This window comes from Thalassophryne amazonica, chromosome 15 (assembly GCF_902500255.1).
Source record: "Thalassophryne amazonica chromosome 15, fThaAma1.1, whole genome shotgun sequence".
Lineage (NCBI taxonomy): Eukaryota > Metazoa > Chordata > Actinopteri > Batrachoidiformes > Batrachoididae > Thalassophryne > Thalassophryne amazonica.
The window spans coordinates 43246661-43269759 of record NC_047117.1 but is presented as its reverse complement, the minus strand read 5'-3'; the positions used below and the strand labels follow the sequence as shown (position 1 = coordinate 43269759).

Genomic DNA, 23099 nt, shown 5'->3' with positions numbered 1-23099 from the left:
CCAAGACAGATGATGACTGGAGTGCAGTTTGAAGAGGAAACGAGGTGTTAATCTGTGAACTGCGTCTAATGACGCATGTGCAGTGAAGGCATGGGGGACTGATTTTTAGGGATTAGATCTTTCAGTCGGCGACACCGGAACAGCCAAGATGACCCCCCCCCCCCCCTTTCTGGGCATCACAATGTTGAGAGCCCCGCCCACACTGATTCACTATGAACTCATTAATGCATTAAAGGGGTGGAGCATGAGTTATTCAGTGTGTGATGAATAAAGCCTGAACACGCCCCTCTGTCCTGAGTCTGAAGCACCAGCTAACAGGCTAACCTTGGTTCGGGTGTTTATTAAAAATCACAATTTTGGGGATTGTGCGGTGACAGTAAACATTATCAGCTGTGTATTTTCTCACTAATCATGCAATAAGTGAACCTCTGATAGCTGGTAAAAGTGCTAACACCATTAGCATACAATATTAAACAAGACGAATTTCACTCAACATTAATATTTCAGAGACGTCTCCGGTGATCTGTTAGGACATTTCACCACGCAACAAGACAGATTATTCCATTATTGTTTGTAATAAACTACTCCAAACACAACAGTGAGCGGCTCCATTGCAGTGGGAGGCTGCAAGAGGCGGAGCCGCTGTCACTCAAAGCAACCCCGCCCACAATTATATAGAATTAAACTAAGAAGTCTAATTCTGAATATTTACATCCACCAAGGACGTAATAAAATCATCTGCATTTGTTTATTTATCTGTCTGTTAGCAGGATTTCGTCAAAACTACTGCACAGATTGGCACCACAGACAGATATGAGGGCATGGAAGACTCCACTGAATTTTAGAGGTGATCCGGATCCAGATCCTGGATCAGGATTTCAATTTGTGCGCTTCACTTTGTCAGATTTTGAGGATTACATCAAAACTACTGAATGGATTTTCACCACACATTGGTGCCTTGGAAGACTCCATTAAATTTTGGAGGTGATCTGGATCCAAATATGGATTCTGGATCAGGATTTCACTTTGTAGACTTTTAAGGATCATGCCAAGACTACTTCATGGATGCAACATCAGAGCATAAAACCAAGATCAGGAAGACATTATTTTGTTTCAGCTTTTGAATTAAATATCAGATTGCAACATTTTGATTGATTAGCCCATTCTGGATCAATATGCAGTCACTGCACTGTTTTGTGGAATCAGAATCCAGGTAAAGTCCGGGTCCCGATGTGAATCACATATCTGTCATTTTGAGTCCTGGTCAACCCTCGGTGGATGTCAGAAATCTCAGAATGCTCTTGTTAAACGGGCTGTTTGAAAGAACATTCCATTCATATTCCTGTTTACACGTTTCAGAGCAAAGTCTCATTAATGACTCGAGGCCACATTACATCCGCAATGTTTTAAGTGTTGCAAAATATAGGTAAATTTCAAATAAGGCCATATAGTCTGATTAAGGCCTTTACAGTTCTACAACACATCTCAATAATTAGGAAAACTCCACATATCTATTGATTTTGACCTTTGGGTTAAGATGTAAATGGCGTTTCCATGGCAGTTTTATTCAGAATATGCTCTTAATCAGATTGTCCATGGAACACACACAGCCGTGGGAATATTTCACGTCCAAACCTTTTCTTTTTTTTTTTTTTTGCAGCGCACCTTGTGGGTGAAACACTGACCTGAACTGTGACATATGAGGCATAAAGATATGTTGATTATCGCACGCAGGCAGCTGTTGTAAATGTTTGACAGAATCAGGTGTGCTGATTTTAGAGATTGTTTTCCAGAATAATAAAATCACTTTTATAGTCTCTCCGAGCTTTTGTCTATTCATCAGCAGTTTTGGCGTAAAGTAGAGAATCAGAGAACGAACAGCCCAAAGTCAAATCTAGGAGGTTCGGAGAACCGGCGCAGAACCAAGTGCTTAGTTGGCGAGTTTTACGCAAAAGCTCGGCGGCGCAAAAGCGCAGCAGCGGAAAGAGAAGTCGGGATCTGAACACAACTTTACTGCAGAAAGATCAGCGATACAACCTCCCGACGAAGTTCTCCAGGACGGAGCTCTTCCCGGCGCTCTGGCCGCCAACCACCGCGATCTGCGGCAGGTCCAAGTTACAGCTCTGGCCGATGGAACTGAAGGCGTCCTGCAGCTTGTTGATGAGCGGAATCAGGTCTTCCATTCCCCGGTTCCCCATAACGGCTCCTCGGTCAGTCCGAGATCTCCTCCCGGCGGATAAAGAAGCGGCTCCAACGGCGCAGCAAAGGATCCCAGTGGCGCAGAGTTGTGTCGCAGACACGGAACCCCTGAACGGAACAACGAGCACTCGATGAAAGTAGCTACTTTAAACTAAAAACTACTGTCATCATCCGGTCAGGCGACACCCAGCCTCCGCCGGATACCGTGGCTCCGCCTCCAGCCGCGCTGCGTCTCTTTGCGATTGGTCAGCTGGCACGTCTGTCAACGAGCGCACATTTTTTTTCTTTTTTGTAATGTTCGGACACTCGGTATGAAATGCGAACAGTATCGTTTTCCTGACAATAATCATGAAAACTTCCGTTCGGCTCGCAGGACAAATAAACACCAGCAAGTTAAATCAGCACACTTTACCTGACGGAGCCATTCTGCTTCATTTATGACAAAAACAGTGCCTTTAGCAAAATTACCCATGTGTAAATTCTACAACTGTTAAACAATTTGAACATTTTTTTCACATTTTATGTTAGTCTTAATTTCATAATTTTTAAAAATTCTACTCACAACACCCCATAATGACAACATGAAAAAAGTTTTTCTTTTTTCTCTTTTCTATCTTAAATGAATCTCCATATTTTAAAGAACATCTCTGCCAGTTTTGGTGTTTTTATCACATTTTGAAGATTTTTTCCCCTTATCGGCTGGACTAGATGTAATTTATAAAGAAATACACGTCTCATTTTGGGAGGAAAAAAACGTTTTAGTCTATTGTAGTTTCTTGTCTGTATTACAACGTTTGTAAGAGGTGTCATTTTATTTAAAGCGGCAATTCATTTTGAAGTTATTAATACCGACCTGACTCTGTCTCAGCTCTGAGCTGCGCAGCGTTTGGAGCTGTGCCAACAGCACGGAGGACGATTCTCGTTTCTTGACTGCAACAAGACAAGAGTCCCAGTTAATGACTTTAATCCACACAAAAGTGACTCATGGTATTTTAATGGCTTTGAGAGGGGTTAAGAAGCGGACTTGCCGTTTCTGAAGAGCAGCGAATCAAAGAACCAATGAGCAAGTGGATCGAAGCATTGCTTCATTGGTTCACGCTTCAAAGTGGAGTCACGCTGCAGAAACAGAAAAATCCATATAATTTACGGACAATCCGCAGGTTGACATGTATGGTCGGAAAACCACCAAAAATGTAATTTCAGTCATCACAGAATGGCTTTCAAACACACTATTGTCTGAAAACTATTTATAAACCACTCACGTTTCTGGCTGAAATAAACACCCAATTTTCCTTGCACAACTTTTTCCTGGATGACTCAACTGGACTGATGCTATGTTTGTTTGATCCGGTTTGAATTTTCCTCTGTACACCTGCGTGGTGCATTGTGGGGTCAAATCAAAAGCTGTGTTCACCGCGGGGACACGTTCGGCACTATTCGGGACTATTCAAGATTTTTTTCTTTTTAACAATGACGAATGGGGCAGCACGGTGGCTTAGTGGTTAACACTGTTGCCTCACAGCGAGAAGGTCGTGGGTTCAATTCAATTCCCTTTCTGTGTGGAGTTTGCATGTTCTCCCTGTGTTTTCCTCCGGGTGCTCCGGTTTCCTCCCACATCCAAAAACATGTGGGTTAGGTGGATTGGAGTCTTTAAATTGTCCGTAGGTGTGTGTGTGGGTGTGTCTGTGCTTGTTTGTCTGTTTGTGGCCCTGCAACAGACTAGTGTCCTGTCCTGGGTGTACCCCGCCTCGCGCTCTATGACTGCTGGGATAGGCTCCAGCCCCCCACGACCCTTAATTGGATTAAGCAGTAGGAGATGAATGAATGAATAAACGATGACGAACGATGTGTAAAAAAATCTGACCGATGCAACTGCATCGGTCCAAACCGGTCTGGATCCGGGCCTTGGTAAAACTAAATTAAGTCAGTTTTTTCTATCAAGAGTACATTTTGTGGATGTCAGTGTCTTTGTTTCTCACAACAGAGGAAAGGTGGCCCAAAAATTGTTATTAGTTAGAAGACTACCCCGTCTAGCTGATGAGCATGTGTTATGTCTTCTTCAGACTATCGGCTATTTGATAACATGACTCTTGTGTCACATGCGCCTGAGGCACAGTGAATCGGGTCAAAGTGAATCAGTTGAGAAAGTGATTTACTAAGACCCAGTATCAAATGGATGACATATATTACTTGAAGCTTATACATTTATTTTTCCATGAATTATTCCTATAATTTGTGTATATAAACAACTGTTTTCACGTTTGAACAGAACTTATGACAGTTGTATTTATAATAGTTTCTAAAGGACTTACAGTGGGGGAAATAAGTATTTGATCCACTGCCAATTTTGCAGGTTTTCCCACCTACAAAGAATGGAGAGGTCTGTATTTTTTATCGTAGGTACACTTCAACTGTAAGAGACAGAATCTAAAAAAAAAAAAAAAAAAAATCTAGAAAATCACATTGTATGATTTTTAAATACTTAATTTGCATTTTATTGCATGAAATAAGTATTTGATCCCCTACTAACCAGCAAGAATTATGGCTCTCACAGACCTGTTAATTTTTCTTTAAGAAGCCCTCCTATTCTGCACTTTTCACCTGTATTAATTGCACCTGTTTGAACTTGTTGCCTGTATAAAAGACACCTGTCCACACACCAATCAATCACAATCCAACCTGTCCACCATAGCCAAGACCAAAGAGCTGTCTAAGGACACCAGGAAAAAAACTGTAGACCTGCACAAGGCTGGGATAGACTACAGGACAACAGGCAAGCAGCTTGGTGAGAAGACAACAACTGTTATGATTATTTATTAGAAAGTGGAAGAAACACAAGATGACTGTCAATCTCCCTCAGTCTGGGATTCCATGCAAGATCTCACTTTGTGGGGTAAGGATGATTCTGAGAAAGATCAGAACTACACAGGAGAACCTGGTGAATGACCTGAAGAGAGCTGAGACCACAGTCACAATGATTACATTAGTAACACATGATGCCATCATGGTTTAAAATCCTGCAGGGAAGCAAGGTCCCCCTGCTCAAGCCAGCACATGTCCAGGCCCGTTTGAAGTTCACCAGTGACCATCTGGATGATCCAGAGGAGGCATGGGAGAAGGTCATGTGGTCAGATGAGACTAAAATAGAGCTTTTTGGAACCAACTCCACTTGCCGTGTTTAGAGGATGAGGACAACTCCAAGAACACCGCCCCAACCATGAAGCATGGGGGTGGTGCTCTTCTGCAAGGGGGAAGGACGACTGCACCGTATTGAAGGGAGGATGGATGGGGTCATGTATTGCGAGATTTTGGCAACCAACCTCCTTCCCTCAGTAAGAGCATTGAAGATGGGTCATGGTTGGGTCTTCCAGCATGACAATGACCCCAAACACACAGGCAGGGCAACTAAGGAGGGGCTCCGTAAAAAGCACTTCAAGGTCCTGGAGTGGCCTAGCCAGTCTCCAGACCTGAACACAGTAGAAAATGTTTGGAGGGAGCTGAAACTCCAAACCTGAAAGATCGGGTGAAGATCAGTATGGAGGAGTGGACCAAAATCCCTGTTGTGTGAAAACTTGGTCAAGAACTACAGAAAACATCTGACCTCTGTAATGGCAGACAAATGTTTCTGTACCAATTGTTAAGGTCTGTTTTTCTAGGGGATCAAATACTTATTTCATGCAATAAAATGCTAATTAATTATTTAAAAATCATACACTGATTTTCAGGATTTTTTTTTTTTAGATTCTGTCTCTCACAGTTGAAGTGTACCTATAAATACAGACCTCTCCATTCTTTGTAGGTGGGAAAACCTGCAAAACTGACAGTGTATCAAATACTTATTTCCCTCACTATAGGTGTCTTGTAATTGTTATAATACTCACTGGTAACTTTAGACCATAAGCCAACCAACTCCACCAGGTGATTTAATTGATGAACTCATTCCAGCTGCTCAAAGTGATGTTAATCAGTGATATCACCTGGTGGAGTTGGTGGTTACAAAGAAAACCTGCACCCTGTACCCCCCCCCCCCCCCACGCCCCCTCCCCCACCCTCATGAATGGAGAACAAGTGCAAACTGTCACTACCTTCAGATTTCTGTGCACCCACATCTCCACAGACTGCTCCTGGACCTCCAACATCGGGTTCTGGTGTTAAGAAGGTTCAGCAGCGGCTACACTTCTTGCGTGTCCTCAGGAAGAACAACCTGGACATGAAGCTGCTGCTGGCCTTCTATCACTCCTTGGTGGAGAGCATACTGACATACTGTCTGGGTGTGTGGCTCCACAGCCAAATACAGGAAGGCAGTGCAGAGGGTCACAAACATGCCCCAAAGATCATGGGCTGCCCTCTGCCCAGCTTGGCAACCTTCGGCATATCCTGCTGCCTGAGGAGAACCAAGGTCATCACAGGAGATGCCACACACCCTGCAAGCTCTGTTTGACTCATTGCAGTCCTGGAGATGCTACAGGTCAACAAAGTCAAACAGCTTCATCTCCTGGGTCATACGTATTGGAAACACCCATCAACACACACACACTCACCCACAGACTTACTCCCATAAACACCCCCACCCCACCAGACAACAAACAATGCAACATACCTCCTCCTGCCTTTAGCACCTTAACAACACTGGCTTCTGTGCCTCAGTGTTTCACAATCACGACCCTAAATGTTTACAGTTACTTTTTAAACTGTACTTTATTCACGTTTATATATATATATATATATAGAGAGAGAGAGAGAGAGAGAGAGAGAGAGAGAGAGAGAGACGTTTATATACATTTTCACATTAAATTGGTTCATTTGCAAATGACATGTATTTGGCCACTAGATGTCACTGTGGCGATTTGTTTCAAATGTTCCAAGCTCATGCCTTTCTTTGATCCTGTGGTACAGTGCTGAAAAAAAAAATGATTCGTTCTAGTAACAGCAGTCAGGACTTCACACCTTGTCCAGATGATGGTGATAACCAGTCTTGTATTTGCATTTCAGCAGCTGTAGTGTGAGAAAGCACTGCTGAAATATTAAATATGGGGTTTGATATAAGTTCTGAGTCGGCTTATATAGTTAACAAATAAGCAGTCTACAGAATAATGTTGGCTCACTATCACATATAAAAAAAATAATTTGTATGTGTATTATTAAGCTAAATTAAATTATGAGTTTTGAATCTGGAGCACACATCATTACATGCGTAATACGGTGGTCCTTATTTTGCAAAGTTTTGAAATGTAATATTCTGACCCTGTTAATAGTTTTCAGTTGATGAAAAAACATGCTGTGTAAAATTTTGCTTGTATAAATAAATTTTTAGAGGTAGCTCAAAAGCATTGTAATTTTGCTGTTTTCTGCTATATAGCACTTCTAGCTGAGTTACCTGTTCTACGCACGGGTAATGGAGATGTGAAATAAGTTGCATTGCATTGTGTGTATGTTGTCATCATTAATTTTCATAGAGCAATTTGTGACATTTATGAGACTCAAGTGAATGGTGAAGGTGATAGCATGTCACATCACTGACGGCTCGCCATACATTTTAATGGAAAAAAATGCTTGCCTTTATGAGCACGCGGCACATGCTGGACCGTCTGGATTGTAATTAATGTGCACCCTATCCAGCCACAGCTACGTAGTAAGTAAAATGTGTGATGCTTGCAACACGAGTTGCAAGCATCACATTTTACTCTGTATGCAAATATTTGTAGCAACAGGTGTACGAGACGTTGGAAGCAGCTATGATTTTACACGTAATTCATTCGCACTTCATGCGCAATTCGTCCAAATGGTAAATGGACTGCATTTATATAGCACTTTTCCATCAGCATCAGACGCTCAAAGCGCTGTACACATCAATGCCTCACATTCACCCCAATGTGAGGCTGCTGCCATGCAAGCATGTAACACAGTGGTAAACATACCACTGTTCCAGCTTTTTTGAAACGTGTTGCAGGCATCCATTTCAAAATAAGCAAATATTTACACAAAAACAATAACTTTTATCAGTTTGAACATTAAATATCTTGTCTTTGTGGTGTATTCAATTGAATATAGGTTGAAGAGGATTTGCAAATTTGTATTCTGTTTTTATTTACATTTTACACAACGTTCCAACTTCAGTGAAATTGAGGTTGTATAGTTTGTACAGCACCTGGCAAAAATTATGGAATCACCGGCCTCAGAGGATGTTCATTCAGTTGTTTAATTTTGTAGAAAAAAGCAGATCACAGACATGACACAAAACTAAAGTCATTTCAAATGGCAACTTTCAGGCTTTAAGAAACACTATAAGAAATCAGGGAAAAAAATTGTGGCAGTCAGTAACGGTTACTTTTTTAGACCAAGCAGAGGGAAAAAAAAATGGAATCACTCAATTCTGAGGAAAAAATTATGGAATCTTGAAAAACAAAAGAACACTCCAACACATCACTAGTATTTTGTTGCACCACCTCTGGCTTTTATAACAGCTTGCAGTCTCTGAGGCATGGACTTAATGAGTGACAAACAGTACTCTTCATCAGTCTGGCTCCAACTTTCTCTGATTGCTGTTGCCAGATCAGCTTTGCAGGTTGGAGCCTTGTCATGGACCATTTTCTTCAACTTCCACCAAAGATTTTCAATTGGATTAAGATCCGGACTATTTGCAGGCCATGACATTGACCCTATGTGTCTTTTTGCAAAGAACGTTTTCACAGTTTTTGCTTTATGGCAAGATGCATTATCATCTTGAAAAAATGATTTCATCATCCCCAAACATCCTTTCAATTGATGGGATAAGAAAAGTGTCCAAAATATCAATGTAAACTTGTGCATTTATTGATGATGTAATGACAGCCATCTCTCCAGTGCCTTTACCTGACATGCAGCCCCATATCATCAATGACTGTGGAAATTTACATGTTCTCTTCAGGCAGTCATCTTTATAAATCTCATTGGAACGGCACTAAACAAAAGTTCCAGCATCATCACCTTGCCCAATGCAGATTCGAGATTCGTCACTGAATATGACTTTCATCCAGTCATCCACAGTCCACAATTGCTTTTCCTTAGCCCATTGTAACCTTGTTTTTTTCTGTTTAGGTGTTAATGATGCCTTTCATTTAGCTTTTCTGTATGTAAATCCCATTTCCTTTAGGCGGTTTCTTACAGTTCGGTCACAGACGTTGACTCCAGTTTCCTCCCATTCATTTCTCATTTGTTTTGTTGTGCATTTTCGTTTTTTGAGACATATTGCTTTAAGTTTTCTGTCTTGACGCTTTGATGTCTTCCTTGGTCTACCAGTATGTTTGCCTTTAACAACCTTCCCATGTTGTTTGTATTTGGTCCAGAGTTTAGACACAGCTGACTGTGAACAACCAACATCTTTTGCAACATTGCGTGATGATTTACCCTCTTTTAAGAGTTTGATAATCCTCTCCTTTGTTTCAATTGACATCTCTCGTGTTGGAGCCATGATTCATGTCAGTCCACTTGGTGCAACAGCTCTCCAAGGTGTGATCACTACTTTTTAGATGCAGACTAACGAGCAGATCTGATTTGATGCAGGTGTTAGTTTTGGGGATGAAAATTTACAGGGTGATTCCATCATTTATTCCTCAGAATTGAGTGAGTCCATATTTGTTTCCCTCTGCTTGGTCTAAAAAAGTAACCGTTACTGACTGCCACAATTATTTTTCCTGATTTCTTATAGTGTTTCTTAAAGCCAGAAAGTTGCCATTTGAAATGACTATAGTTTTGTGTCATGTCTGTGAGCTGCTTTTTTTCCTACAAAATTAAACAACTGAATGAACATCCTCCAAGGCCGGTGATTCCATAATTATTGCCAGGGGTTGTATGATGAGACCTGTTTAGAAGGTATTTTTGATAATAATAATAACCAGTGTTTATGGTTCATTTATTCAAGATGTACTGAGACAAAGTCAGGAGTTACAAGTGTGTTTTAAAGCTATTCATTATATCCATCTGAAATGCATACAGTAGAATTTTAACCCTTGTTCTGGCCTTTAGGTCAAGTTTTTTGTTTCTGTCTTCTATACTTGCTTTGGAGTCAAGGAGTTGAGTTCTTCTGTTCCTCCACACTACAGCCGTGATTGTGGTGTTAAACAGCTGTCTCTAGTCAAGCCTCATGGATGAGAAAATCTTATTTGTATGGATTGTGCCTGTCAATCAATCATTCAATCAATTTTTTTTTTATATAGCGCCAAATCACAACAAACAGTTGCCCCAAGGCGCTTTATATTGTAAGGCAAGGCCATACAATAATTATGTAAAACCCCAACGGTCAAAACGACCCCCTGTGAGCAAGCACTTGGCTACAGTGGGAAGGAAAAACTCCCTTTTAACAGGAAGAAACCTCCAGCAGAACCAGGCTCAGGGAGGGGCAGTCTTCTGCTGGGACTGGTTGGGGCTGAGGGAGAGAACCAGGAAAAAGACATGCTGTGGAGGGGAGCAGAGATCGATCACTAATGATTAAATGCAGAGTGGTGCATACAGAGCAAAAAGAGAAAGAAACAGTGCATCATGGGAACCCCCCAGCAGTCTACGTCTATAGCAGCATAACTAAGGGATGGTTCAGGGTTTAAAAGCAGGAAATTAGAGGTCATCCATGTCTTTATGTCTGTAAGACAATCCTGCAGTTTAGCTAATTGGTGTGTGTCCTCTGGCTTCATGGATAGATAAAGCTGGGTATCATCTGCGTAACAATGAAAATTTAAGCAATACCGTCTAATAATACTGCCTAAGGGAAGCATGTATAAAGTGAATAAAATTGGTCCTAGCACAGAACCTTGTGGAACTCCATAATTAACTTTAGTCTGTGAAGAAGATTCCCCATTTACATGAACAAATTGTAATCTATTAGACAAATATGATTCAAACCACCGCAGCGCAGTGCCTTTAATACCTATGGCATGCTCTAATCTCTGTAATAAAATTTTATGGTCAACAGTATCAAAAGCAGCACTGAGGTCTAACAGAACAAGCACAGAGATGAATCCACTGTCTGAGGCCATAAGAAGATCATTTGTAACCTTCACTAATGCTGTTTCTGTACTATGATGAATTCTAAAACCTGACTGAAACTCTTCAAATAGACCATTCCTCTGCAGATGATCAGTTAGCTGTTTTACAACTACCCTTTCAAGAATTTTTGAGAGAAAAGGAAGGTTGGAGATTGGCCTATAATTAGCTAAGATAGCTGGGTCAAGTGATGGCTTTTTAAGTAATGGTTTAATTACTGCCACCTTAAAAGCCTGTGGTACATAGCCAACTAACAAAGATAGATTGATCATATTTAAGATTGAAGCATTAAATAATGGTAGGGCTTCCTTCAGCAGCCTGGTAGGAATGGGGTCTAATAAACATGTTGATGGTTTGGATGAAGTAACTAATGAAAATAACTCAGACAGAACAATCGGAGAGAAAGAGTCTAACCAAATACCGGCATCACTGAAAGCAGCCAAAGATAACGATACGTCTTTGGGATGGTTATGAGTAATTTTTTCTCTAATAGTTAAAATTTTGTTAGCAAAGAAAGTCATGAAGTCATTACTAGTTAAAGTTAATGGAATACTCAGCTCAATAGAGCTCTGACTCTTTGTCAGCCTGGCCACAGTGCTGAAAAGAAACCTGGGGTTGTTCTTATTTTCTTCAATTAGTGATGAGTAGAAAGATGTCCTAGCTTTACCGAGGGCTTTTTTATAGAGCAACAGACTCTTTTCCCAGGCGAAGTGAAGATCTTCTAAATTAGTGAGACGCCATTTCCTCTCCAACTTACGGGTTATCTGCTTTAAGCTACGAGTTTGTGAGTTATACCACGGAGTCAGGCACTTCTGATTTAAAGCTCTCTTTTTCAGAGGAGCTACAGCATCCAAAGTTGTCTTCAATGAGGATGTAAAACTATTGACGAGATACTCTATCTCACTTACAGAGTTTAGGTAGCTACTCTGCACTGTGTTGGTATATGGCATTAGAGAACATAAAGAAGGAATCATATCCTTAAACCTAGTTACAGCGCTTTCTGAAAGACTTCTAGTGTAATGAAACTTATTCCCCACTGCTGGGTAGTCCATCAGAGTAAATGTAAATGTTATTAAGAAATGATCAGACAGAAGGGAGTTTTCAGGGAATACTGTTAAGTCTTCTATTTCCATACCATAAGTCAAAACAAGATCTAAGATATGATTAAAGTGGTGGGTGGACTCATTTACATTTTGAGCAAAGCCAATAGAGTCTAATAATAGATTAAATGCAGTGTTGAGGCTGTCATTCTCAGCATCTGTGTGGATGTTAAAATCGCCCACTATAATTATCTTATCTGAGCTAAGCACTAAGTCAGACAAAAGGTCTGAAAATTCACAGAGAAACTCACAGTAACGACCAGGTGGACGATAGATAATAACAAATAAAACTGGTTTTTGGGACTTACAATTTGGATGGACAAGACTAAGAGTCAAGCTTTCAAATGAATTAAAGCTCTGTCTGGGTTTTTGATTAATTAATAAGCTGGAATGGAAGATTGCTGCTAATCCTCCGCCTCGGCCCGTGCTACAAGCATTCTGACAGGTAGTGTAACTCGGGGGTGTTGACTCATTTAAACTAACATATTCATCCTGCTGTAACCAGGTTTCTGTTAGGCAGAATAAATCAATATGTTGATCAATTATTATATCATTTACCAACAGGGACTTAGAAGAGAGAGACCTAATGTTTAATAGACCACATTTAACTGTTTTAGTCTGTGGTGCAGTTGAAGGTGCTATATTATTTTTTCTTTTTGAATTTTTATGCTTAAATAGATTTTTGCTGGTTATTGGTGGTCTGGGAGCAGACACCGTCTCTACGGGGATGGGGTAATGAGGGGATGGCAGGGGGAGAGAAGCTGCAGAGAGGTGTGTAAGACTACAACTCTGCTTCCTGGTCCCAACCCTGGATAGTCACGGTTTGGAGGATTTAAGAAAATTGGCCAGATTTCTAGAAATGAGAGCTGCTCCATCCAAAGTGGGATGGATGCCATCTCTCCTAACAAGACCAGGTTTTCCCCAGAAGCTTTGCCAATTATCTATGAAGCCCACCTCATTTTTTGGACACCACTCAGACAGCCAGCAATTCAAGGAGAACATGTGGCTAAACATGTCACTCCCGGTCCGATTGGGGACATTGTTTTTGCAAAGTTACACACCGATTCAATGTTAATTTTAGTGACCTCCGATTGGTGTAACCGGGTGTCATTACTGCCGGCGTGAATTACAATCTTACCAAATTTACGTTTAGCCTTAACCAGCAGTTTCAAATTTCCTTCAATGTCGCCTGCTCTGGCCCCCGGAAGACAATCGACTATGGTTGCTGGTGTCGCTAACTTCACATTTCTCAAAACAGAGTCGCCAATAACCAGAGTTTGATCCTCGGTGGGTGTGTTGTCGAGTGGGGAAAAACGGTTAGAAATGTGAACGGGTTGGCGGTGTACACGGGGCTTCTGTTTAGAACTACGCTTCCTCCTCACAGTCACCCAGTCGGCCTGCTTTCCCGGCTGCTCGGGATCTGCCAGAGGGGAACTAACGGCGGCTAAGCTACCTTGGTCCGCACCGACTACAGGGACCTGGCTAGCTGTAGAATTTTCCACGGTGCAGAGCCGAGTCTCCAATTCGCCCAGCCTGGCCTCCAAAGCTATGAATAAGCTACACTTATTACAAGTACCGTTACTGCTAAAGGAGGCCGAGGAATAACTAAACATTTCACACCCAGAGCAGAAAAGTGCGGGAGAGACAGGAGAAGCTGCCATGCTAAACCGGCTAAGAGCTAGTAGCTGTGCTAAGCTAGCGGATTCCTAAAAACACGCAAAGTGAATAATGTGTAAATAATTTAGAGGTGATTCAGCAGAAGGAGTGCTTTAGTTAAGGCACGTGAAGATTACACTGTGAAACAAATCGTTATCTAGATAACTAGATCAATCTAACTGCGCAGATTAAACAGCTAACAGATACAGCAAAACACCGCTGTGCTCCGGAACAGGAAGTGATACAATACCACAGTGAGCCAACCACCAGTAGAGGCAAGCTGTCTTCTGGAATCTGGTAGGACTGATAATTGCGAGTGTTAATAAAGTAAGTGTTATGGACCACTCCTCGTAATTTTATTGTTTCCCTTCGACTAAAGGAAAAAGACTGATTTTATATATATATATATATATATATATATATATATATATATATATATATATATATATATATATACAGTGAGGGAAATAAGTATTTGAACACCCTGCGATTTTGCAAGTTCTCCCACTTAGAAATCATGGAGGGGTCTGAAATTTTCATCTTAGGTGCATGTCCACTGTGAGAGACATAATCTAAAAAAAAAAAAAAAAAAAAAATCTGGAAATCACAATGTATGATTTCTTAATAATTAATTTGCATTGTTGCTGCTGCAAATAAGTGCTGCAAGTATTTGAACACCTGTGAAAATCAGTATTAATATTTGGTACAGTAGCCTTTGTTTGCAATTACAGAGGTCTAACATTTCCTGTAGTTTTTCACCAGGTTTGCACACACTGCAGCAGTGATTTTGGTCCACTCGTCCATACAGATCTTCTCCAAATCTTTCAGGTTTGGAGTTTCAGCTCCCTCCAAAGATTTTCTATTGAGTTGTGGAGACTGGCCAAGCCACTTCAGGACCTTGAAATGCTTCTTACGGAGCCCCTCCTTAGTTGCCCTCCTTAGTAATGCCAATATCTTTGCAAGGAAATTACAGTATATGAAGTATTTCTGGTTCTTCCTGTTTTACTGTATAGTTGTGAGACTTGGACACTTACCAGTTACGTAAGGTGATGACTGAATATTTTTGTAACGAGATCTCTTCTTGGTACCACTGGAATCATCACTAATTTTCATCATCAACTCACTGATTCATTGCACTCTGTCTTGCATTCAACTTTTTTTCATTAGTGATTAGTCATTAGTCATTTATTTTGTATCTATAATCATGTAATTCCATTAAAAGCAATTTCAAATAAAGCATGCATAAAGAAATGACAGAAGAGTACGGCCCTTTCAGAATTTGCAAACCATAACAGATCCATGGATGAGTTTTTTGTTTTTGAAAAGTACAAAAGCACTAATCTAACGCCTCTTTGTTGAATTCACACTAACAATAAGAGTTCTGACCTGTAGTGAGTTATTTGACACTGTACTTGTTTGATTTAGACAGAATGTTTTGTAGAATATTTGTTGCACAGTATCAGTCACTTTTTTGTGACTCAGAAAACATTGTGACATTTGTGCCAGTATCCTGTGTTTTCACTTCTACAGATGCTTCTTTAGGTTCGCTGTTTGTATGAAGGCTGTGGTAGATGTGCTCCTCCAGCAGGCTGAGATCCAGATGTTGGTAGTGGCAGATGTGTGCCGCTTCGTCTAAATCCACGCTCTCATAGTGGCCCACACTGACAGTGGATTCCTGGTACTTTGATGTGACGTGGGAGCAGAGGTCAGGTGGGGGCGGTAAAGCTGAGGGATGACTGCACAGCTCTGGTTCATTTCTGACACCGGGCATCATCGTCTCATAGTCCGAGGATGTCTGTAGGTTGAACATTGATAATGAATGGGAGTTGTTTCATAAAGTACCACATTTTCTATAGTCACTTTTTTAACCTAGTTAGGTCCTGTGTCTTACACTCTGGTGCAATTTATATGGCAAAAAAAAAAATCACATGTTCATTCTTGTTATTATTAATTCTAATAACTGTTTACAGTGAGGTAAATAAGTATTTGATCCACTGTCAATTTTGCAAGTTTTTCCCACCTACAATGAATAGAGAGGTCTGTAATTTTTATTGTAGGTACACTTCAACTATGAGAGACAGAATATAAAAAAAAAATCAGAAAATCACATTGTATGATTTTTAAATAATTAATTTGCATTTTATTGCATGAAATAAGTATTTGATACAATAGAAAAACCATTGTTGGCAATTACAGAAGTCAGACATTTCCTGTCATCCTTGACCAAGTTTGCACACTGCAGCGGGGATTTTGGTCCACTCCTCCATACAGATCATTTCCAGATACTTCAGGTTTCCAGTTTCACCTCCCTCCAAAGATTTTCTACTGAGTTCAGGTCTGAAGACTGGTTAGGCCACTCCAGGACCTTGAAATGCTTCTTCCAGAGCCACTCATTAGTTGTCCTGACTGTGTGTTTTGGGTCATTGTCATGCTGGAAGACCCAGCCATGACCCATCATCAATGCTCTTACTGAGGGAATACATACATGACCCCATTCATCCTCCTTTCAATACAGTGCAGTCGTCCTGTCCCCTTTGCAGAAAAACACCCCCAAAAATGATGTTTCCACCCCCATGCGTCACGATTGGGATAGTGTTCTTGGGGTTGTTCTCATCCTTCAAACACGGCAAGTGGAGTTGATTCCAAAAAGCTCTATTTTGGTCTCATCTGGCCACATGACCTTCTCCCAACCCTCCTCTAGATCATCCAGATGGTCACTGGTGAACTTCAAACAGGCCAAGACATGTGCTGGCTTGAGCAAGGGGACCTTGCTGCCCTGCAGGATTTTAAACCATGAGTAACCATAGTAACACATAGTAACACGTCGTGTGTTACTAATGTAATCTTTGCGACTGTGGTCCCAGCTCTCTTCAGGTCATTGACCAAGTTCTCCCGTGTAGTTCTGGGCTTTCTCAGACTCATCCTTATCCCAACGGGCAAGATCTTACATGGAGCCCCAGTCATCTTGTGTTTCTTCCATCTTCTAATAATTACACCAACAGTTGTTTTCTTCTCACCAAGCTGCTTGCCTATTTTCCTGTAGCCTAGGACAGGTTGCAGTGTGATTGATTGAGTGTGTGGACAGGTGTCTTTTATACAGGTAACGAGTTCAAACAGGTGCAATTAATACAGGTAAAGAGGAGGTCTTCTTAGAGAAAAATTAACAGGTCTGCGAGAGGCAGAATTCTTCCTGGTTGGTAGGGGATCAAATACTTATTTCATGCAATAAAATGCAAATTAATTATTTAAAAATCATACAATCTGATTTTCTGATTTGTTTTGTTGTTCTTGTTGTTTTTTAGATTCTGTCTCTCACAGTTGAAGTGTACCTACAATAAAAATTACAGACCTCTCCATTCTTTGTTTGTGGGAAAACTTACAAAATTGACAGTGGATCAAATACTTATTTGCCTCACTATATATACGTGGGCTGTCAATAAAGTAACGGTCCTTTTTATTTTTTTCAAAAACTATATGGATTTCATTCATATGTTTTTACGTCAGACATGCTTGAACCCTCGTGCGCATGCGTGAGTTTTTCCACGCCTGTCGGTGACGTCATTCGCCTGTGGGCACGCCTTGTGGGAGCAGTCGTCCAGCCCCTCGTCGGAATTCCTTTGTCTGAGAAGTTGCTGAGAGACTGGCGCTTTGTTTGATCAAAATTTTTTCTAAACCTGTGAGACACATCGAAGTGGACACGGTTCGAAAAATTAAGCTGGTTTTCAGTGAAAATTTTAACGGCTGATGAGAGATTTTGAGGTGATTCTGTCGCTTTAAGGACTTCCCACGGTGCGAGACGTCGTGCAGCGCTCTCAGCCGCTGTTGTCAGCCTGTTCAAGCTGAAAACCTCCACATTTCAGGTTCTATTGATCCAGGACGTCGTGAGAGAACAGCGACGCTCCGCCACAGGAAAAACACCACTGTTGAAAGCCTTAAGGACAAGTTGGAACATGTCCTGCCTGTTAAACAATTTCTCATATACTCACTCCACTGAAAGCCATCAAAAGCCGCCTGGATTTTAACAAATGGTTATCAACACGGAGGTGTTTTTCCTGTGCCGCCGCACTGCGTCGGCTGCGTCCCGACGCGCGGACCCGTCCGCACGTCTTTCATTAAAAAAATCTCCTTTAACAGTGGAATATCAGGATAAAATGCTGAAACCGACTTCTTCTGAAACTTCTCTGTTCTCTCACGACGTCCTGGATCAATAGAGCCTGAAATGTGGAGGTTTTCAGCTTGAACAGGCTGATGACGGCGGCTGAGAGCGCTGAGCGACGTCTCGCACCGTGGGAAGTCCTTAAAGCGACAGTATCACCTCAAAATCTCTCATCAGCCGTTAAAATTTTCACTGAAAACCAGCTTCATTTTTCGAACCGTGTCCACTTCGATGTGTCTCACAGGTTTAGAAAAATTTTTGATCAAACAAAGCGCCAGTCTCTCAGCAACTTCTCAGACAAAGGAATTCCGACGAGGGGCTGGACGACTCCTCCCACAAGGAGTGCTCACAGGCGAATGACGTCACCGACAGGCGTGGAAAAACTCACGCATGTGCACGAGGGTTCAAGCGTGTCTGACGTAAAAACATATGAATGAAATCCATATAGTTTTTGAAAAAAATAAAAAGGACCGTTACTTTATTGACAGCCCTCGTATATGTATACTCAACAAAAATATAAACGCAACACTTTTGGTTTTGCTCCCATTTTGTATGAGATGAACTCAAAGATCTAAAACTTTTTCCACATACACAATATCACCATTTCCTTCAAATATTGTTCACAAACCAGTCTAAATCTGTGATAGTGAGCACTTCTCCTTTGCTGAGATAATCCATCCTACCTCACAGGTGTGCCATATCAAGATGCTGATTAATCAATCAATCAATTCAATCAATTTTATTTATATAGCGCCAAATCACAACAAACAGTTGCCCCAAGGCGCTTTATATTGTAAGGCAAGGCCATACAATAATTACGTAAAAACCCCAACGGTCAAAACGACCCCCTGTGAGCAAGCACTTGGCGACAGTGGGAAGGAAAAACTCCCTTTTAACAGGAAGAAACACGCACATTAGACACCATGATTAGTGCACAGGTGTGCCTTAGACTGCCCACAATAAAAGGCCACTCTGAAAGGTGCACCATTTGCCTCATGCAGTGCAACACATCTCCTTCGCATAGAGTTGATCAGGTTGTCAATTGTGGCCTGTGGAATGTTGGTCCACTCCTCTTCAATGGCTGTGCGAAGCTGCTGGATAATGGCAGGAACTGGTACACGCTGTCGTATACGCCGGTCCAGAGCATCCCAAACATGCTCAATGGGTGACATGTCCGGTGAGTATGCTGTGTCAGGAGTGCTTATTCAGAGACCTAATCAAGTCCAAAGTGTCCCAGGAAATAATAGTCTCCATCTAAGACTGTCATCTGCATCTTCCTCTGTCACACCGACCACCTGCATCATGTCCTCACCACATTCATAAACCTCCTCTTTGGCCTCTCTCTCTTCTCCTTCTGCATGGTGGCTCCATCCTCAGCATCCTTGTCCCTACGTATACAGTATACCCTGAGTCCCTCCTCTGCACATGTCCAAACCATCTCTAAGCATCTCTGAATTTGTCTCCAAAGCATCGGACCTGGGTTGTCCCTCTGATATGTTCATTCCTGATCCTGTCCATTCTCATTCTCAAAGAGAATCGCAACATCTCCAGCTTTGCCTCCTATCTTTTTGTTAGTGCCACCATCTCACTACTGTCTTGTAGATTTTCCCCTTCACTCTTGCAGACTCAGGGATTAAAGCAAAAAAAAAAAAAAAAAAAAAAAAAAATCTTCTGACTAAAAATTTTCATGCCCAAATCATAAGCTGTTTACCATCTACCTTTTTTATAGAAACCCTTTTGCAATCACATCCTAGCTTTAAAGGCCAAATAAGACAGCTAAGAAAACACCAAATTATTCTCCTGCTGAACAAGATTACAATTCACTCACTAAGCACTGTTGCTCTTTTCTAAAGCAGCCATCACATTATGGAAAGGCTTTAACCTACACATTATTTAAATACTTCAGGATAAACACATTTAAGGGACTGTTGTGCTGCTTTGGTGTTTGCTCTGCTCTGCTTCCCCTCCCTTTCTGTTTCCCCAGGTGCCACATCAAGGAGTTGATTTGCCACACCTGCCCAGAGTCATTTTCACCTGTACTTAAGTCCTGGTCTTTTCACTCCACACTCGCCAGAAACTCAGTACAGCTTTGTGTTACCTGGTCTAATGTTCTCTGTCTAGATAACTGCATCGTCTGTGTTTATCATGCCTTGGTGTTTGCCCATAACTGACTTTTCTCTTGTGCTCCCTGGGTCCAGCATTCCTGTCTCCCATCAAGCCTGTTCCCCCTGCTCTGGTGTCTCCTCCGCAATCATCTGCAATAGTCATTTACTCTGAGGCCTAATAAAATAGTTACCTTGTTTTCACCACAGCTCCCTTCATTTTGTGTTCAAATCATTTATTGGCTCAGCCATAACACAGACAGCTTTTCTAGAGCTTTTAACATAGTTCAATCTATATTATAATAGCCAAGTGGCCTCTGTGTGCGTGTGTGTGTATGGCTTTGATCACAGCAAAACTAGGGAGAGCTGACATTTGCTGCTTGGTATACTTATGCATTTTGGGTCAAGAATAAATGCTGTTAAAATGGAAAGTTGATAGGACAAATAATGTTTGAAAAATTAGTGATTTTAAATAACCAGTAAACAATGGGCATTGTGCTGCAATGCACCATGGGAGTTTAGGGTTTGGGGGATTTAAATGTTGTTATTGTGGTTCATGGTATTTTAACAGTGTTGTTAGTGTTATTGATTTAGGTGTTTATGTAGTTCAATTTGTTTACTCAGTTTAGTTAAGTGTTATGTTGTTGTTACCATGAGTGACTTAGTGTCATTCTCCTGGGACCATAAGTGAAAAGTTTAGTGCTTTTAATGTCTTCTGCCACCATCTCTGTTTGTCAAATTGAAAGCTCCTGTTTACAGCAGAATGCAGAAAAGAAGAAGCTCTGCATGTGTGCGTGGAATTTTGATCACTCACAAACTGTGGAGAGCTGACAGTTGGCATTTGTTATCCTTATGTATTTTGGGTCAAGGATGAATGGTGTTGATAGGACTAATATTTTTAGAGAAGCTACATATATTAGCTAACAACACTGAACAATGGACATTGATATTTACATTCTGGAATAACATGCCAATCTAGCAGGGGGTGTTAAATCAACTACATATTGAAAGCAGGCATGCTTTTGCTTAATATGTTCAATATAAGTACATAATATAATTGTAAATACGTTAAAAATACATGGATGACATAAGAAAGTCAAAAAACGTATTTCCATTGTGGTCCATTTAAAAATCAATTGACAATATAGAAATAATAATAATAATAATAGCCATAATAGTCTGTATATAATAACAAGAACCTAAACAATTTATAAATACATTAAGACAGTAAATTAACATTAAAAATTACATAATTAACAGGAAATAAAAGGACTGAGTTATTCTTCTAAAACTGTTTGAGGTCTAAAGTCGAAGATTCTAAAAACATTCTGGACTCACATGCCATTCCAGCAGGTGGTGGTAAATTGTCTATATATTAAAAGCTACGTGGCCTCTATGTATGTGTATATGTATGCTAACGTGCATGCATGTGTTTGTATAACTTCAGTCACGGACAAACTGGGAAGAGCTGACATCATCTACACATTTTTTTTTAATCCAATCAACATACTTCCAATAACATTAATACTGTGATGATTTTTGCTTAACAATGCCTGGCTAATGTGCTTTATTTTGGAATTATTTTTAGTGTTTGTTTACTGCTACTTTCACATGTGTTATCTCCAAGTCTCTTGTCATGGAGGAGCACAAAAAGTTCAAGAATATGACAGTCCTACAGCTGAAAAAATTTCTCTGAATTCGACAACTATGGGGGGAGCTGGTGAGTACTGCGGGGAAAACCGCAATGGTTTATCTAAGTTTGGAGACGTGTGACCAGGAAGAGTCAGAGAGAAAGCAACAGCAAGTGATGATGGCAGACAGCTCCGTTCACGATCTCACCAGGAGAGCTATGACATAGACACGGAACTTGAAACTGCTACTAGCCCTTTGTGTTAGTGATGTTACCTGCTTATTGACCATGGATGGACAAATGAAAGAATCAAGCAACACAAATATGACGATGGCTGTCGGATGTTTCCTGACCGCCATGTGGAACTCACAGAATTCAAAGTATTGAAGAGGACAATGACTTTGTTTACATACGAAGCTGTGTGAAGCCAGAACAATGCCAAACAGCAGTACAATACATGGCTGCTGTACACATACACAGGTGAAGTAAAATCGGTGGGATGTCACTGTGCTTCAGTGTATGTATTTATTACTACATTGTTTGTGCTTACCCAATCCAATTTGGATGTATTTGATATGTTTTTTTGTTTTCCCCAAGATATGATAGCACTAGCTTTCTGAATACTTTATGGGTAACAAAGGAGCCAGAGCCAGAAATACACTGTTTTGGCCAACATTGGAAAATTTAAATTCAAAACAAATAGTGTGCACCGTATGGTGGTACCTAAATACCGACTGTTATGTGTCGGACGCAGCTCGGAGAACCGACCAGCATTTGAAGGACCCAGTATGAAATAAGCAGAGCACGGTACAAAGGCTAACTGAACTTAATACATAACAGTGATACAAAAAATAACAAAAGAAAGTGCGGTCTGGCGTGGTGCGCTCCCAGCAGCGCTAACGGTCCGGAGCCAGAAGCTGTTCGGACCCAAGGACCCCGCCGACACCCCCCAGGTGGCCGCAACAAACCGAGTCTGTGAAAGAAGGAACCATTATGTGAGTCCACACTCTACACACAGAGAGAACACTTAAAGGTGTACAAACAGCAAACATTTCCTGGCTTGATTACTAATCAGCTTCCCAACCTGCAGGCATGGAACATCCAGTTCACAAAACTCCACTGCAGTGGAAGCCGATACATGACTAACATACAGCTCAATATAATAAAGTGTGAGGGACACCACATTTACTGACTGTATAAATGTTAGTCACAAAATCTAACGTACCTCAGGAAGTGTGCTG

General features: G+C 41.0%; 2 protein-coding genes across 6 annotated transcripts in view; both read right to left on the bottom strand.

Annotated features, from left to right (window-relative positions):
- LOC117525655 (dynamin-2-like) overlaps positions 1-2349 on the bottom strand; it is a 138618-nt gene extending 136269 nt beyond the window's left edge. For 2 of the 5 annotated variants that reach the window (XM_034187567.1, XM_034187566.1), the window contains exon 1: positions 2038-2348. In XM_034187567.1, coding sequence (XP_034043458.1) covers positions 2038-2198 — 161 coding nt within the window. In that variant the 5' untranslated portion in view covers positions 2199-2348. Of the gene's footprint in view, positions 1-2037 lie in introns of all 5 variants that reach the window. The other 3 variants (XM_034187568.1, XM_034187565.1, XM_034187569.1) reach the window with 2 other exon arrangements.
- A 13080-nt stretch (positions 2350-15429) lies between these two features.
- Positions 15430-23099, bottom strand: part of LOC117526581 — a 33520-nt gene continuing 25850 nt past the window's right edge. Inside the window, exon 6 of the mRNA XM_034188640.1 lies at positions 15430-15765. Within this exon, the coding sequence (XP_034044531.1) occupies positions 15430-15765 (336 nt within the window). The remainder of the gene's footprint in view (positions 15766-23099) is intronic.